Source organism: Aythya ferina, assembly GCF_964211825.1.
Source record: "Aythya ferina genome assembly, chromosome: 1".
Lineage (NCBI taxonomy): Eukaryota > Metazoa > Chordata > Aves > Anseriformes > Anatidae > Aythya > Aythya ferina.
Genome location: NC_140296.1, coordinates 96,726,626 through 96,743,025, shown reverse-complemented (window position 1 = coordinate 96,743,025; position 16,400 = coordinate 96,726,626). Strand labels below are relative to the sequence as shown.

General features: G+C 42.4%; 1 protein-coding gene across 2 annotated transcripts in view; it reads right to left on the bottom strand.

The window, feature by feature from the left end:
* The window catches only part of GART (phosphoribosylglycinamide formyltransferase, phosphoribosylglycinamide synthetase, phosphoribosylaminoimidazole synthetase), a 38,119-nt gene extending 24,299 nt beyond the window's left edge, over window positions 1-13,820 (bottom strand). Inside the window, exons 1-4 of one of the 2 annotated variants that reach the window (XM_084495821.1) lie at window positions 13,687-13,820; window positions 5,122-5,270; window positions 925-1,020; window positions 39-213 (exon numbers count right to left, since the gene is read on the bottom strand). In XM_084495821.1, coding sequence (XP_084351947.1) covers window positions 39-213; window positions 925-1,020; window positions 5,122-5,270; window positions 13,687-13,688 — 422 coding nt within the window. In that variant the 5' untranslated portion in view covers window positions 13,689-13,820. Of the gene's footprint in view, window positions 1-38; window positions 214-924; window positions 1,021-5,121; window positions 5,271-7,793; window positions 7,922-13,686 lie in introns of those variants that run through there. The other variant, XM_084495822.1, reaches the window with a different exon arrangement.
* Window positions 13,821-16,400: the final 2,580 nt, after the last annotated feature.

Below are 16,400 nucleotides of genomic sequence, written 5' to 3'. Positions count from 1 at the left end.
AAAAAAACACAAAAAATCAATTATGAAGGTAGCTTTACCTGTTAATGAAGCTACATGCTGCTTTTGGATCAGTAAAAGACTTCCATCTTGCGGTTGGGATCTCATGACGGTCCAAGAAGGCTTTGGCAAAGCTCTTACTGGACTCCAGCTGAGCTGCCTTTGCTGTTGGACCAAAACATCTCACTTGAGCTGCTGTCAAGTCATCAACGATTCCTGAAAATAACAACACATATTATTTTTTTTTCAAATCACCAGATGATTTGTAGTCATGCAGTCCCAGTTACTAATTTGTTGGAACAAATACATAGGAGTGATAAGCCATGCCTATTTTACCAGATTGGCACTAGATGTATTTTTCACTCTAACCAGGAGCAAGTAACCCTGCAATATTTGGGGCTGAGATCTTTGCACTTGGTAGGATATGATAAGCCTCCCTTGTTTTATTACAGCTTTTGGCCAAATAGTTAACATTAGACTTTTATGCAGATAATTCTTGATCATGTAAAAACATAAAACAAATTATCAACACGTTTAGAAAGGTTTTTTTTTTTTTTAAACCTAGTCCCAAATTATTATTATTTCCAAAAAAAAGCAAATTCCATAGGAAAACAAAATCCTTAGACAACATTCTTTTATAGAAACACTTTCATACCTCTTTTATTAAATCCAAGAACTTAGAAAGAAATAGAACTGTGAATGATATTTTAACTATTACACTGTTCACAAAATACTCTTTGAACTTCATTTTTGTCATGGCACAGCCCTGAATTTCAAGGAAACTGCTACAGGGAATCTGTTTGTGTTTTTACTGAAGACACTCAGTTGAGTGTCCACACTGTTGAGTGGTAGGAAAAAGATGGGGACTAAAATTTACTTTTCTTTCTAAAATAAGAAAGCTATGATTTTTAGTTTTCTTTCTCTTACCAGCAGCAAGAGGAACCTCTGGACCAACCACAACCAGCCTGATCTCCTGATCTCTGCAGAACTGGGCAAGTGCAGCATGATTGCTGATTGAAACAGCTGTCAAAGATACCAAAGGGTGGTAAGACTTCATTTGTTACTCTTGGCACTTGTTTATCACATTAAACACTAAATGGGAAGTCAATGTAAATACGGAACAGAGGCATGCACAAGTATATAAATAAACTGACTTACAGGTGCATATATCTTCAAAAAATATGAATGCACCCTGTAACAAAATACAACGCCAAGACCCCAAGCAAAGGCTGTAGTTTGACATGCACTGTAAACATAACGTTGCTCATGAAGGTGAGAAAAAGTTTCAGGATCCCCTACACCATCATACAGTAAACCATTCTCATCTCAAAAACATCCTGTTTACCAGAAAAAGAAGCATCACTAAACAACCAAGTTAAAAACAACTCACCAGAAAAAAAACTCAATCTATCTATAGTTCAGCCAGTCTCTTCCTGGATTAGACTGACCACGAAGCTTTGCACATGTTCATGCCAGGATGGCGTAGGGGACAGAAACAAGTCACTGGTGGTAGCATTGCAAATGCGTTCTTTTTCTGTCTTTCTGTAGTGCCAGCTAAAACCTGTCACACTAAACCGTGACCTTACTGAAACAAAACGAAATCTGAGTGCTTTTTCTTACATTAAGCTGAACTTAGTATGGGAAGGTACTGTAATTATGGGTAAGGATTTAAGGGTAAGGTTTCTAGGACAGTTATGTTTCTGTAAAGAAGCACAGAATGTGATGATACTTGCAGTGTCAAAGACTGTGTAAACAAAAGAAAAAGCTCACAAGAAAGACAGTAATGTCAAGTCTCATGATAAAAGATTTACGCAAAGGCAATGCAATTCCACTGCTTTTATCAAGAATAAATAAAGCCAAGGTCTGCAGGGGACTGGAATGTGAACTCGGAGAGCGAACATGCTGCAAGCAGAGCCCAGCATGGACTGGCTGCCTTCATGGGGAGGAGTCTAACACGTCAGAGTACAAATCTACAAACAGAATAAAGTGCACATCTTCCTTGGAGCTGGAATACTTTGCTCAGTTTTGCTTGTGAAGTCATGCTAGTGACCATATTGGCACGCGTGAGAGGAGCTATGTCCCCGTCCAGTTAGTTTCCAGCGAAGCGGACAGAGAAGGCAGAGGCAGTGATAAAGCATCTTCTGTTAGACACATCCACACAATTTTGTGTTGGTACCTACTTAGCTTCTGCCACCCTGCACGAGTAAATTCCCCATTTCCAGAGGAGAAGGCATAAAAGCAGTATCTGAAACTTGCATTTTGATTACAGATTTATCCTGTTTGGGTGAAACAGATTGAACAGATTGATAAAAATTACTTTCCTGATAACCATTCAACAGTTCATTTACTTTGTTACACCAGCCTAAGTAAGAAAAAGCAAAGGCCTTTGATATCTGTGTGCAATTTCTGCCAACTGACTTCTAGCTCACAAGAGAGCAAGACCAAAAGCATAGCACACTTGGCTTTAAAGTGTTGATTAACATAAAGGTCAATATTGTCTTTCAGTCTCATGAGGCTGTTGTGAAAGCAGTTCAAGAACAGCAGATCCCAGAGGAAGACAATGGGAGTTCTGGTGGGCAACTGCAGAGGGACAATCCCTGTTCCCTGTGACATCAAATCACGTGAAATGGAGCAGGGAAAGGGAAGAGCCAATAAGATAACTGTGATTTTCATTCAAAATTGACAAGCCTCAGGCCTTATCTACTAGAGATATGTGCAGTGAACACAGCACAAGATATACATTATGTGGAAATGTCCTTGTAACAAACAGAACGGAGTAAGTCACATTGTTAGCATGTAATTTTAACTCTAACCCCAAACGCCATTTTCCTCATGGTGTAGACTGAAACAGAACAGCTTTGTAGCACTGTTTTACTTCTCAAAATGACAGCTAGACATGCATTTCAAACCAAACAGAAGGAACTCGGACCAACATTTGCAAAGCCAGGGCTTAAAGTTAAGAATATTTGTTAGGTGGAGACCTAATGTGCAGTAGAAGGGGGTGTCAGGATGCTCAAGTCCATTTGCAGACATGCATATGTGTACCTCAGGATTCAGCGAGCTATTCTATACTCTTCTGGCACTAAATTTGTCCTGCTAATTAAATATAAATCAAATATATAACAGATTTAGGTTGAGTGGCTAAATATAATCTATAATGTCAGAAAGGATTACTGACTGAAATTAACCATGAAAACTTTTGTAGCTTCGACAGGAGCAAGTTTTTAATAATTAAAGTTTATTTATAGTTTTAAGTTCACCTTTACATGTTTCAGAAATCATCTGAGAACCAGAACTTCAATGCTGATTAAAGGAAATCTCATGAACCATAGGGGAGGATGAACTTTCAGAGCCAAATCTTGATGACACAAAAAAACCAGAAACAATGGTAACAGTTTCACAGGCATTGCTGCCCAGGCTTAGACAACATAATAGGGCTTACATACTTCTGAAAATCTGTTTTCCATTTTCTCCACCCAGTAAAAATCTAGGCCCCAGTGCTAGGACTCAAATGCCTGAGTAGATAAAACAAATTATTTCCTTTTAATTGCAAAATAAATAAAAACAGTCAACCTGTTTTTGTAACACAAATTCTAGATTTTTTCTGCCTCCCAGCTGGCTGAGGATTTCTCTCCTAAAGCACATGTGAGGCCACTGTCTGGAAAAAAAGAGATTGAGTACATGTGGTTGCTTTCGTGGAGGTGGCTTAAGCACTAAAAGGAGGTGGTTTGAACACATGCTCAAATATTTTATATTGTTGAGGGTGCAGTGCATTTTATGCAATAACAAGGTGAGAGGAAAGCACAGCAGTTCTTAAAAAGACATCATTTGAAAAAAAAGAATATTGAAATTAACATTCTGCAGGCCATAAAGGCTGGCACTGACTCAATTTATTATGAGTATAAAGATTTCTGTTTGACCTTCTGGGATGAGAAGGAAATATAAGAACATGACTTTCCTGTCATGCTCTTTCTTGGGCTCTCTCCCCGAGATCAAACAGGACAAAAAAGCTGCCTATGATACTGTGCATATTCAAAGAAATTATGAACAAAGTTATTTAAACTTCCTGTAATTAAGCATTCCAACAGAATTAAGTCTGGTAATTATCTGCTGTACAAGAAAATGACGGGATTCGTGTTTCCACATGAAATCGTAACAAAAAAAGATTTTACTCATACATATAAATGCAGAAAATGGAGGCATATAATTCTTGCTCACACGTATAATATGTTAATTTTAGTTCTGTATGTTATCACATACCAAGTAGAAAGTTAAGTTGGTTGCTTGAAGTACTTCAGGATCTGGCATATAATGGACACAAGACAGACATTTCGGAGTTATTACCCCTGCTTTTGTACTGATTCACTGTGTGCCTCCAGGCAAACACCTTAGAACAGTGCAGTTTAAACACAGCATGTACTTTTGGATGCTCAATCTGAAAAACCTTAAGCTGGGTTTTGAAAACTAATTAATATGAACAGTTTCAGTTAGAGCCAATCTGTCAGAGCTCACCACATTTAGGTGAGAAGCTTGAAACAGGCAGTCAGTACTAACAGAAGTGTTCAAAAATAATCCTAACTTCTTTAAATCAGTAAGACAAAGGAATGAACGTTTTTCTATGGTTGACTGTTTTAGGTGAGAAAGTTTTCTTATGAAAGGTTGTAGGCATCGTACGGCTTCCATGGGACTTCTGAGAATGAAACAGTGGTTCCTACCCAAAGCAGTCTGCTCTGCCACTCTCCTAGAAGTGCCAGCATTTGCTGCAAGCACAGCTGTTCACAGCTGAAACAGCTGCTGAACTGCACTGCATACCAAGATAAAACATTACCCATTCCTGCTAGGCAAGAAGCAAGAACTTGCAGGAGTTTCAGCCGTATTCTCTACCACCCAAGTCCAATGAATTAACTAACAAACCTGAGATAAAATTCAATGAGTGGTAGTTGCACAAGGCTTTGCTCAGATATTTTTTTCTTAACTGCGTCTGTATGATTTCACATGCACCCAAAGCTTCAAATAATAATAATAATTATTATAAGCCTTTCACTCCAACAGATTTTAGATCAATTAATGGAACAATTTATTTGTTCAGCTATCGTATTTTAACCTGGTAATTTTTCTTTTTACCTGAATTGGAAATTTTTCCATTGTCAGCTGTTCCTGCGTTTCCTGGAGCAACAAACACTTGTTTTACATGTGGGGACTGGGCCAGCTTCCAGGCCAGCGCATGCTCTCTCCCTCCACTGCCGATGACAAGCACCCGATCAGCCATGAGCCTGCACAAAACCAGAACACAAGCAACACAGAATTAGTAGAGCCAGGTTAGGAAAGCGAGAGCTTCACAGATTTAACTGCAGGGTGGAAGGCAGCTCTCAGCAGAGGTGAATGCCACTTTGTTTCAGGCAATGATGTTTCTATGACGGTTTTGTTGGTTTAAAGAAAAAAAAAAAAAGTGCGTGGAAATGGATAACTGACTTAATAAGGTGTGATAGAAAATAAATGTCAAACACTGAAGCAACCCACAGGGCAATCCTGTTTTTCCTTTGATCAGACTGGCAACTGTTCTGAGCTGTACTGAAGCCTGTGATACAGAAAAACCTTTATGACCCACCAGGCTGTGATTTGTAACTTACACACGTTCCTGGCAAATCCAAGCCTGCAAAGTCCCTCTGATGAACTAATTGTTTTAATGCTGTTGGCAACGTTAGGGAGCTGAATGGGACAACTTGAGACTTTTGGGTAGCAATATCAGAAAAAATGTCTAAATACTTTGTTAGAAGTTAAGGTTAAGAGCAATGAGATAGGGAAAGCAACTTGTAACAGAACGGGGAAGCAGAGTCTTAATGCACATTCCCTTGGGACTGAAGGAGCCTTAGGCTGGTCAGGGTTTTACAAGGCAAAGCCTAGATTTTTCAATAGTTTGAGGACAAATTGCTCCAAAATGAAATGAATGCTCTGTTTCACCCTCCTGATGTCATCACGTGCATGTGCAAACACAGCTTCCATATAGCGCATTGACGTGGACATTACAATTCTGTCTTTGAGGAGCGCTGAATGTTGGCCTTTGCTTTTTAAGATGTGCTTATTTCTGTGTGTATTTTCTACATACTTACGGGTGTAAGTCACCTGAAAATTGCCATCTCGACAATTTTACAGAACAGAAGACTTCACTTACTCTGGAGAAGAACATTGGAATTCAGAAAATGGTAAATAAAGAGACAAAATAAGTACATACATCTTTCTTTGGAGGTCCTGGACAGGCAAAGGCTAACCTCCTGAGCTATCCAAAGAATAAGCTTTAGTCCATTAGTGACATTAGTCCAACTACACATAAATTGCGTACGCAGGTGCGCTGTTTAAGGTGAGTTTTATTCACAGAAGATATGCAGTCCCTCGTGAAGCTATTCAGTGAAGCAGAGGGCGAGCAAAGCTATAGATGGGCAGCTGTCCTGTGCCCAAGTGGAGCATTCATTGCTTTCAATAAGAAAATATTAGAGCAGTTTCATGCATTTTAAGCGACGAGGATACACAAAAGCAGTTTTGTGTGGAAATGGGCATGATTTGTTTCAAGGACTTGGCATGGCCAGCAAAGAGGTCTGTGCAAATCACCTCGCAGTCATCGGGGGCAGGGACACAGCCGAGATAAGAGTTTTAGCTAAATGCAGTGCCCGGCCTCCCTGCACACGTAGCACAACCCCTGGTCGCTGCTTGGGCCTCTTCAGTCGAGCAGCCGGTCCTTGACCAGCGCTTGCCAGTGTGTGCAGGGATCCCAGCACAGAATACATCCTAAGTGCCAGGGGGGATAAAACCCACCCAAACCAGATTTCTAAGGGAAAAGCGGCCATACCAGAGGCACGACAGACAGCAGGTTTTCAGCCAACTGATAAGGCAGGGCATGTGCCTCTCCCCGATGCCAGCTGCTACTCGGATAAAGCTGCTGGCCCCTGCCCAAGAGCTGCCCAGATGGCTCTGGGGACCCCAGAGAAAGCCAGCTGTCCTGGGAGCCTGGACTCTGCAGGAGATGCTTCTGCTTGGAGGGCACCATGCAAGGCATACACGGAGCCTGGTTTGTAAATCCAAGTCCTCCGTAACCTACTTCAGAGAAGGAGAGCCCCCACGCATTTTAGATGGTAACCCCTTGATAATGTATTTTAAACCGTTAACAAAGGCATGATTTGTTCAGAGAATGATACTTTTAGGCAAAATAAAGAAAAAAGAAACACAAAGAGAAGGACAAGAGACAGATGATGGATGCTGAGTTGTTCGCTATGAACTAAACATACTGGAGTTAAAACTTAATTGTAGGTTCAGGTGGGAAGAGATCAATAGCTTTCTGTTGAAGCATGTTTGACAAGATACACAGACTGCAAAGCTGTAGGGGCATTTTAATTATACACCTCATGGATCCCTTACAATAAGAAAAATACACTGGGGTAAAAATATCAGCTATGCTACACATTTGGGGTGTGAAGGTATGGTAAACCTGTATGATATTACAACCCAAGGGAAAAAAAATGAGTACGGGGCTGGCTACAGTGAAGGGACGTGTTAGATAAAGACAGTAACCTAGGTCAAAAGAGTGCTCTGTAAAAGAGTAAACATTTACCATGTAGCAGATAGGTATATCCTACACTTAACTAAATCCAGCAAGCACGTTTCCACAGACAGTCATCATTAAATAATAATATTAAGGCAAGTTTTATCAATAATAAATTGAAAAATACATATTACTGCATTTTTTTGACAAGTATATCAGAAGTGAATGCAGAGATCCAAACTGGAACAGAGATCATACTTACTCTATCCTATGTGCTGTTGGTTTGAGGAAAGTAATGCTCGAGGGTTCAGATGTGCAAAGAGAAAGGAGAAAAGCAACCTTTGGTTTTAAAATGTAGTGCCCCCGTCCCAACACTACCGCCCCACTGACGACATTGTGCAGGTAGCCAATGAACAGGAAAGTTCAGCCATGTCAGCTGGGGGGAGAACAGAAACTCACACACAAACGGCCGAGAGATGAGGAGCAAAAAGTTTGCAGAGCAGAAGCAGCCCATCCTTTCACTCCTAAACAGGCGCAATAAATTCTGTCTCACCCAAATTATTTCTTGCAGTTGAAAAATTTTCAATAATTAGATCAAAACATGCACTGATCATTTAAAAAAACAGATGCTTAGCATAGTCCCATGCATGTCAACAGTATTGAAAAATACAGTGCAAGATGCACATTCGTGCTCCATCAAACTTACTGTGTAGAAATAGTTGAACGATAGGCTTCAAGACCCCGTAACGCTGTTACCAGCTAAAGTAACTCATCATTTTGGCAAATCATTTTTTCCCCAAGAAGTATCATGTTCAGTTAACAAAATGAATAATGTATGGCATAAAACGTTATATGGGAACAGTTAAATAGAACAAGCCCTGTATCATATGTTCAAATAAATTTTAACCATTTTATAACAAAATGGGAGAAAAAAAGTGGTTTAACCATTTGTTTTGATTTCAGAAACTCAACTAGTTTGTGCATCCCTTAAACATCATCACAGCAACTTGTATTTAGGGATGTAGCTTGACAAGAACTTCTTCTGGTGGCAATTCCAGCTTATAAGGCTCAAATGTAGTGGTGACAGCCTTTCTTTTTCACACTGACTAAAAAGATGCGGTGTAGACCCTCTGCCACCCAGCAGTATCTTGCATTCGAAATGAAAATTGCAAGAGGCGACATTTCTTTTTAATTTTGGCACTAATCCAGGAGTCAACTATTTATTGTCAAACAACCAAAGGCCACTCACAAAGCAGTTGATTTCTTCTGTGAGGATTACCACACAATTTTTATGGAGGAAGTATGTGAAATCCTTAAATCCTCTCATAAAGAGGCAGAAGCCGAAAAGATTCCAAAAAGTGGTACATAATTACCTTAAGCAACCATTGTCTGCTTTTGTAAAGAAGGAAGATATGTTTGTCTATAAAAGAAGTCTTAAAATAAAGACAGATGGTATTTCAGTTAAAGGTCCATTACCAAGTCCTTAGGCTAAATAAGACAGGAAAGCAGAAGCAAGCTAATCACTCCATGTACCCAACAGGAGAGGCCAGGAGGATACAGTGAAGACAAGTTGATTTCCAGAGCCTATCCCTGAGGTTGCCAGCAGCTAGTCAGCAGGGAAGAGCATCAGCCTAGAGACCTTTATCCTCCACAAAGCTGAGGCTCATTAAGAAGCTGGGCAACTCCTCCACTAGGTCAGGGCCTGTGGAGCAGAGAAAACAAAGTGAGCAAGGCAAAAACAATGTCTGACAGCTTTCTCCGACTTGGCTCCTTCAAAAGGCACAGTGAGCTTTCAGATACAGGCAGAAGTGAAACGAGGCTACAAATTCAGGAGCAGTTAATGGGGAAGGGGCATGAGCCTGGAACAGATCCGGTGTGCAGCCTTGGGGGTTAAACGGAGCTCCCTGGCTGTGTTAATGGAAAGCTTACGAAGATAACTCTGTAAGTGTAAGAAAACATCAACTCCTTAAGCTATTACTGCCCAGGTTTCAATTTCACGTCATAAGTGCATGGTGCAAGTTACCTAAATATTTATCTCAGCTAGGTGGAGTCTGGAATAAGCCATCATTGCCTCATTGCCTCACCCCTAACTAATTGTAAGCAGTGAAAAGGTGTAGCTAAAATAACATGGATGCAACATAGCACAAACATTAATTAAAGGGCATTACTGGGGGCAGGTTACTGCTTCAGACAGTGTCTGTAAATTAAGCTCCAACGCTGCTGGGTTTCTCCGTGCCTTGGCTGATAGAGCTGGGTATAGAGCGTTTTGCTGTGGTAAACAAATAAGCGAAATCTTGAAAACTTGTGGAAAAAGAAAGGTGTCAGAAAAAAATGTAATCTTAAAAGATACTTTTTAAAGTCCTAGTTCCAACAAAATAGGAACTGAGGATGAAGTAACAATATTAACATTTAGGTGTATCTAAAATTTTGCACCATGCAGCATCCAAAGTGTGCCAGCACTTCACAAAAACGTATCTGCTGCTCCAGGGGGTTTACACTGCTGCAGAAGTTTACACATGCATTAATACTCACATGCATGATTACTCTGAAATCAATGGGATTGTTTTTCTGAATCAGTAATAATTAGGTAACTGTTAGAGAAATGATTCAGGGTGTCTGGATACAAAAGACTCTCAGGAAGAAAAATAAGTCACTTAAGTATGTGAAATGAATATGGGCTCAGGAGCTTTGCCTCAGGCTTTGTATTTGGAAACCTGCAAATCACAGAACACCAGATTAAGGTTGGCATGCAGAGCAATGCTAGGCTAGAGCCAACACGGAGGGTGGCATTTCATGAGACAGCTGGACCCATAAGGATACCTCATTGTCACTGGAAGGGATGTCTTGAACCCAGATGTGCTTTCCTTTTCCTTGTACTGCTGCTGATGCTCACCTGAGCATAGTCCATTAACTGTTCTTTCACAAAACTAACCTGAGCAACAAAACAACGAAACAGATTTTTGCTGGCTGAACTGACTAACAGCGCAATCAGCCAAGTACCAGAGGCGCTAAAAACGAAGGGATGGGACAACATGCCTAGGCAGGACAGGATAAATGCAAGACTCACCTTTTAGGCAACAGCAATCTATTGCATCACTGCATGACTACCATTTAACCTTAGCCACTGCCTATTTAAAAGCTGCAATACCTTAGCTTTGCTACACTGGGATTGTGGAAACCTTTTCTTTATACTAAATATATGGTCCAAGCTCGGAGCATCTTAACTCCTACCCTTCCTAGAGCTTTGGCTATAACATGGCCTGGCAGTGATGGCACTTACTGGAAATACAGAGAATCCAAGCCTAGCATCACTAAGCAGGCTCAAACCCACACCTCCCAGTGCCTTGGAAAAAAACTCTTACCACTTAGCTTTGTGCTAAAGGAGAAAGTTCACTCTTTCTCTTGAAGCTAGGCAAGAGAACAAGAAGAAATAAAGACCCATGGGACACAGGAATAACACAAAATTGAAAGGTTCTGCACTTCAGCTGCCGCTCTGCTGAGTTCAGTATTAGGTTCCAGCCCTAGCAGTCAGGACAATTTATGCATTTTTTTTTCATAGAATGATAACAGGATAAAATATTGAAAGAATATCCTTGAGCATAAACCAAAACCTAGGTGTTCCTCCTCCCAGCTTCAACAGCTGGGCTGCTGCTGTACTGCGCCCCATGAACCTGCCATCCTTTACTCCGTTCCTGAACTGGCCAGCAGCCAGGTAGCATGGTCCTAAATCCTCTCAGGCTAAACATGGCTTTCCTGCTTTCTGAACTAACATTAACCATCAGCCTAAGCCTTTTGTTAATAAGAAAGTAGAGTACACTGCACATCACAAATGCACAAAGATCTTGATACACATGAGGTGAATGCCATGAGTGCACAAAGATCTCAGTGCACACAATGAGAGCTCCCAGTCGGCCATCTCAGAGAACCTTTGCCAACTTCTGGACCATGTTCAAGCTTGGACAAGAAAACAGAGTTTGAAATGTGCAGGCTACAGGTTCACTCACTGGTGTTTCACAACTGGCTTACGCTGGTCTTTGCTGGTACAGCCTGCCATTGGTCCAACTCTCTTCTCCACCTCCAGCCTCTCGTTCCCTCTCCCACTCCAGTGCCAAATGTGTGCAGTCAGTTGGATCACGAAGCCAGTAAATAATGATGGAAAACTAACACTACAACGGTAACCAACTCGATAAAGTAATAATAACAAAAAGGAAATAATTTTATACCAGTTTAGTCAGCTAAACTAACTCATTGAGAGATGAAGTGATCACCACAGAGCAGCAGAAGCAGATGAAAAGAGCTCCTTTTTGTTGCAGCAGACTGGTAATCAGCCCAGCTGTCCTGGAACAGCACTCTCAGACCACCTTGATTGTTCAAGAAACCAAAACACGTTTGGTTGCAAACACTACTCCACAATTTATCTTCTCACCTAACTGCTCGTTCCCACTTCTTACACTAGCCTGCTTACAAGTCACAAGGGGAGTCAGACTGGGGAATCAGACCAGGGTTGGAAGACGAACCATGGTTTTTTTTTTAATTATTTTTTTCTATAGATATGTTTCTTTAGTAAATTCATCATGCCGAGCATGCAGGCAGTTCTGCTGATGCAATGCAAGGTACAGAAACATATTGGCATGGTGCCTAAACTGGCAGAATGGCCAAAACATGATGGTGGAGCTGCAAGCTTAGATTAGGGTGGCCTGAGGCTCTTATTCAACTAAAGTGATGCTGCCATAGATCTGTAATTTTTAATTTCCTCAGGTTTCAATACCATAAAGTGCTACTTATAGAGTTCAGAGGCCTCTAGAATCAGCTGGCAATTGATTTTTAATTATAGCTTTGAGTTTAAACAAGTTTCTTTTGCTCGTGGTTTTTCATTTACAACTAACTTCTGGCTCTCGCTTGGGAACATTGTGCAGTGCAACTGATAGCTTTACAAAAACAAACAAACAAACAAGTCATCGTTATCTATGTTTCTCAGTCCTGCAGAAACTAGAGGACCATGCTTATTGCCCACATGAGAACCAAGAATAAGCCTCAGATCTTCCATGGCCCACACTGGGACTGTGAGAGATAGGTGTTATCCTCCGCACAGCTGGATTCCGTGTTTTTTAGGCAAAAGATCACCATAAATCTCACTGTTAAAAAGAAAAAGCTTACAGTGTTATTCCCCAGCCCAAGTACTAACTTCTGGCAATTCAGACTATTCAAAGAGCTGTGAGTGCTCGATGTCTTTCAGCATCCATTGGCTAATAGCCAGAAGGAACCCTGGAAATAAAGAGTATGCATTGTGTGTTACTATTTCACTTACAAACAGTAGAATAAGTCAGAATCATCTAGGTTGGAAGAGACCTCCAAGATCACTGAGTCCAACCTCTGACCTAACACTAACAAGTCCTCTACTAAACCATATCCCTAAGCTCTACGTCTAAACGTCTTTTAAAGACTTCCAGGGATGGTGACTCCACCACTTCCCTGGGCAGCCCATTCCAATGCCTCACAACCCTTTCGGTAAAGAAATTCTTCCTAATATCCAACCTAAACCTCCCCTGGCACGACGTCACCAGGCACGTGGGAGAACAGACCAACATGAGCGTTAATGCCAAGTTTCCACTAAAGATATTACAAAAAAAATTAAAAGCCAATATTAAAGTTGGTGAGCTCCCAGCTCTGCAAACAGCAGAGAAAGAATCAAAGCCATCCAAAGTCCAAAACAAGAGAAGCTTGAAGTTTATTATTTACTTCAAAGCAAATATTTCGCCACTTTCGCAAAGCCAAACAGAGCCGGGAAAAACCTACGAACAGCAGCCACGTGCGCCCTTAAAACACTTAAAATCGCAGCACGTTTAGAAACGTTACAGCTCGAGCACCCTAGAAGTGAATTTAGGCAGGTGAATTCCCAATTTAGGAAGTGAATTTACGCAGCTTAAGTAAATAAATAAATAAATAAATAAAAAAGCCCGGGCTACAACGCGGCCGCTGGTGGTTGATGGAGGGAGCCGGGCTCCGCCATTTCACCGCGTGGGCAGCGCGCAGCTCTCCGCCACCCCCCCTCAGCCGGGCTGCGGGGGGGCCAACACCGCCGGCGGCGGCACTGGGAGCAAGCGACACGCGTGACCCCCAGAGGACGGCCTTCTGCAGAAAGAGGAAAAACTTACATTTGGCATTCCTTCAGGGATATTGTAGGAAAGAGGAAGGCATCCTCCGCCGCTCCGCCCCAAACTTCAGTACCCAAGGCGCCGCACGAAATGGCGGGGGGGGGGTGGGGTGGCCCGGGGCGGGGGGGTTGCTGAGAGGAAGGCAAGTAAAAGCTGTGGCTTGGAGCCCCAGGAATGGGGTTTTACGTGTAAATTGTTCCGATCTAGGAGTACCTTCATCGTGGGGTTGCTGTGGCTTTGCTGCCACTTTTGGCTTGAGTGGGTTGCTGCCCGGGGGATGTGCTGAGCTGGGCCGGGCAGGCGATAGATCCAGCTGAAAAACCGTGCCTCTAAACAATTATTGTGCTTAGGGTTTTATTTAGAAAATAGCGTGGCACCAGAGTGCCCAGGAGATAGTTTAGTAAGTTAGCTGAATGATACTTCGCGAAGATTGATTTTGCTTTTATATCCTCTGAGCTGGAACGTGCTCTTATAACTTCAAGTACTGGATACGAGCAACCCTTCAGTCTATTTTGTTAAAGTTGCTGCTTCATGAAACCAAAGATCATTGGGCAACATTTAGTTCAATTTAGCATTAAAAATTGTGCAACAATACTGCCTGTAACAAAACCAAATTTGATCCTTATGTTTGTTCCTCCCCTTTCCCCAAGAATTTGCGTGAAATCCTCACTGTTCCTTTAAATTAGCTTATGAAATACTCGTTTAATAAATATTGTTTGCATATTTAAGTGCACCTTTGCCCTTATTTTTTTTTTTTTAAAGGAACGGTTGCATGAATAAGTACTCTAAAATGAGCAGTGCCCATAATAACATGTTCTCAGATTGAACAACAAATGTGTCACAAGCCATCACTCTGGTCTTGACAAGATCAAAGTAAAATAGTTCACTTAATTCATCTGAAGATGACTTGGCACCTAATTGAATAAAGGTGTATAACTAAGATTGATTATTTATTTATTTATTTTTGAACAAACATCTTGGAAGGGAGAGCAGGAATAGTAACTCCCATGGAGCTGTGGATCCTCATTTCTGCCAATAATGGCTTTTGCAGTTAGTACTTTGTGTTAAATTTTAGAGAGCCAGAGTGAAAGGTACATGCAATAAAGATACATGCAATAAAAACGTTCCCTGGCTTTTTTGTACCTTTCTTCGTGGTTTTCCTGTAGGGATGGAGGCCTACACTGGTAGGGTTTTCAGTGTAGTTAAGCTTCTTTGAATGAATTAACTGAGTTTAGAAGGGTCCCTTTCCTGAGAGCAGCTTCATGGTGTGGATTCCTCTGAGCCCACATGAGAGGTGTGATCCCTGCCTGTGATCCCTGCTTTTCTGTCAGAAGCAGCTAATATAGCCTAAGTTACACCAGGCAGCATTGCTTGGAAGGAGCAAGTTAGAGTTACATTGTGCTGAAAACATTTAAAACTGTGTTGTTATGGCAAGATAACAACGCTAACAGCACTATTCCTATGTAGAACATCTCTGCTTGAGTTGGGCTAAAATAATGCCTGGTCTGGACAGGACCATTCACATGACGGGAATCTAAAACTAAAGTGAAATATTTTCACTGTTAACCTCATTAAATACCAGAAATATTAATACCAGATATTTAAAATACCATATTTTAAAGTAGTATCTAAAATATATAAACGTTGGCACGGCGTGAAAGGTGCTGTTATTTGGAAAAGCACCTCTTCAATACAACTGCTTCGTATTATAATAAATCAACTGTTATAAAAGTAAGCAAACCGATGCAAAGATCAAAAACGCTACTTGAACAAAGTTGAGACTAGGGCCGACCACCTCTGAGCAGCACGCTGTAAGAAACAGTGGAGCTATTAGAGGGGCTTGTAAGTGGCTATTGAACCACGTTGAAGTTGATGTCGCAGGTAAAGATTGTAGGGACAATTTGACAGTTGCACATGGGTTTTGAGGTATTTTATTTTGTTTTGTATTTATTTTTTGTATTTTGTTTTGTAATTATTTTGTATTTATTTTTTTGTATTTACTTTATTTTATTTTATATTTATTTTATCTTATTTCATTTCATTCCAGGTAAGCAAAGACCCTGTTATCAAGCCCCTAAGTTACTACTTCACGACAGCGGAAGAAAGCCCATGTGGGGAGAGGCGGCCTTTTGGAGTTGGGAGCCTTCAGCGCTTGCGGACCCGGGAGCGTTTTGGGCCGGCTGCGTTACACGGGGCGATTCGGCTGCGCACATAGCGGAGAGCAGCTCGGGGGGCAGCGGGCAGGGCGGCCGGCCTGGGAAGCGCCGCAGCCAACCCCCTGGCGGCAGGGCGGTGCGGGCAGCGCCTCAGGCACCCCTTCTCCCTTCTGCCTTCCCCGCTCCTCCTTTGTTCCAACTCCCCCTCCGCGGAGCCGGCGTGAGGCGCAGCGAGGCCAGCTCCCCCCCACCCCCCCCGTCCCCTCCCTCCCGCCCCACGCCCCCCTCATCCCCGCCCTCAGCTCGGCGCTGCCGCCTTGCGCTCTACCCACGGGGCGGCGGCACCGGCGGCGGCGGCGGCGGCGCAGGGGCTTGGCCCCGCTCCATGGAGACCAATGGCATCGCTCCCGCCCACCCCCGCGGGCCCGCAGCCCGGCGGCGCGCACGGCCGCACGCCTCAGCCCACCATGGCCCCGCCGCAGCCGCAGCCGCAGCCGCTCGGGCCGCCGGCGAGGTGAGTGCCGCCCCCCCTCACCCACAGCCCCCCGGCTCGGCCGC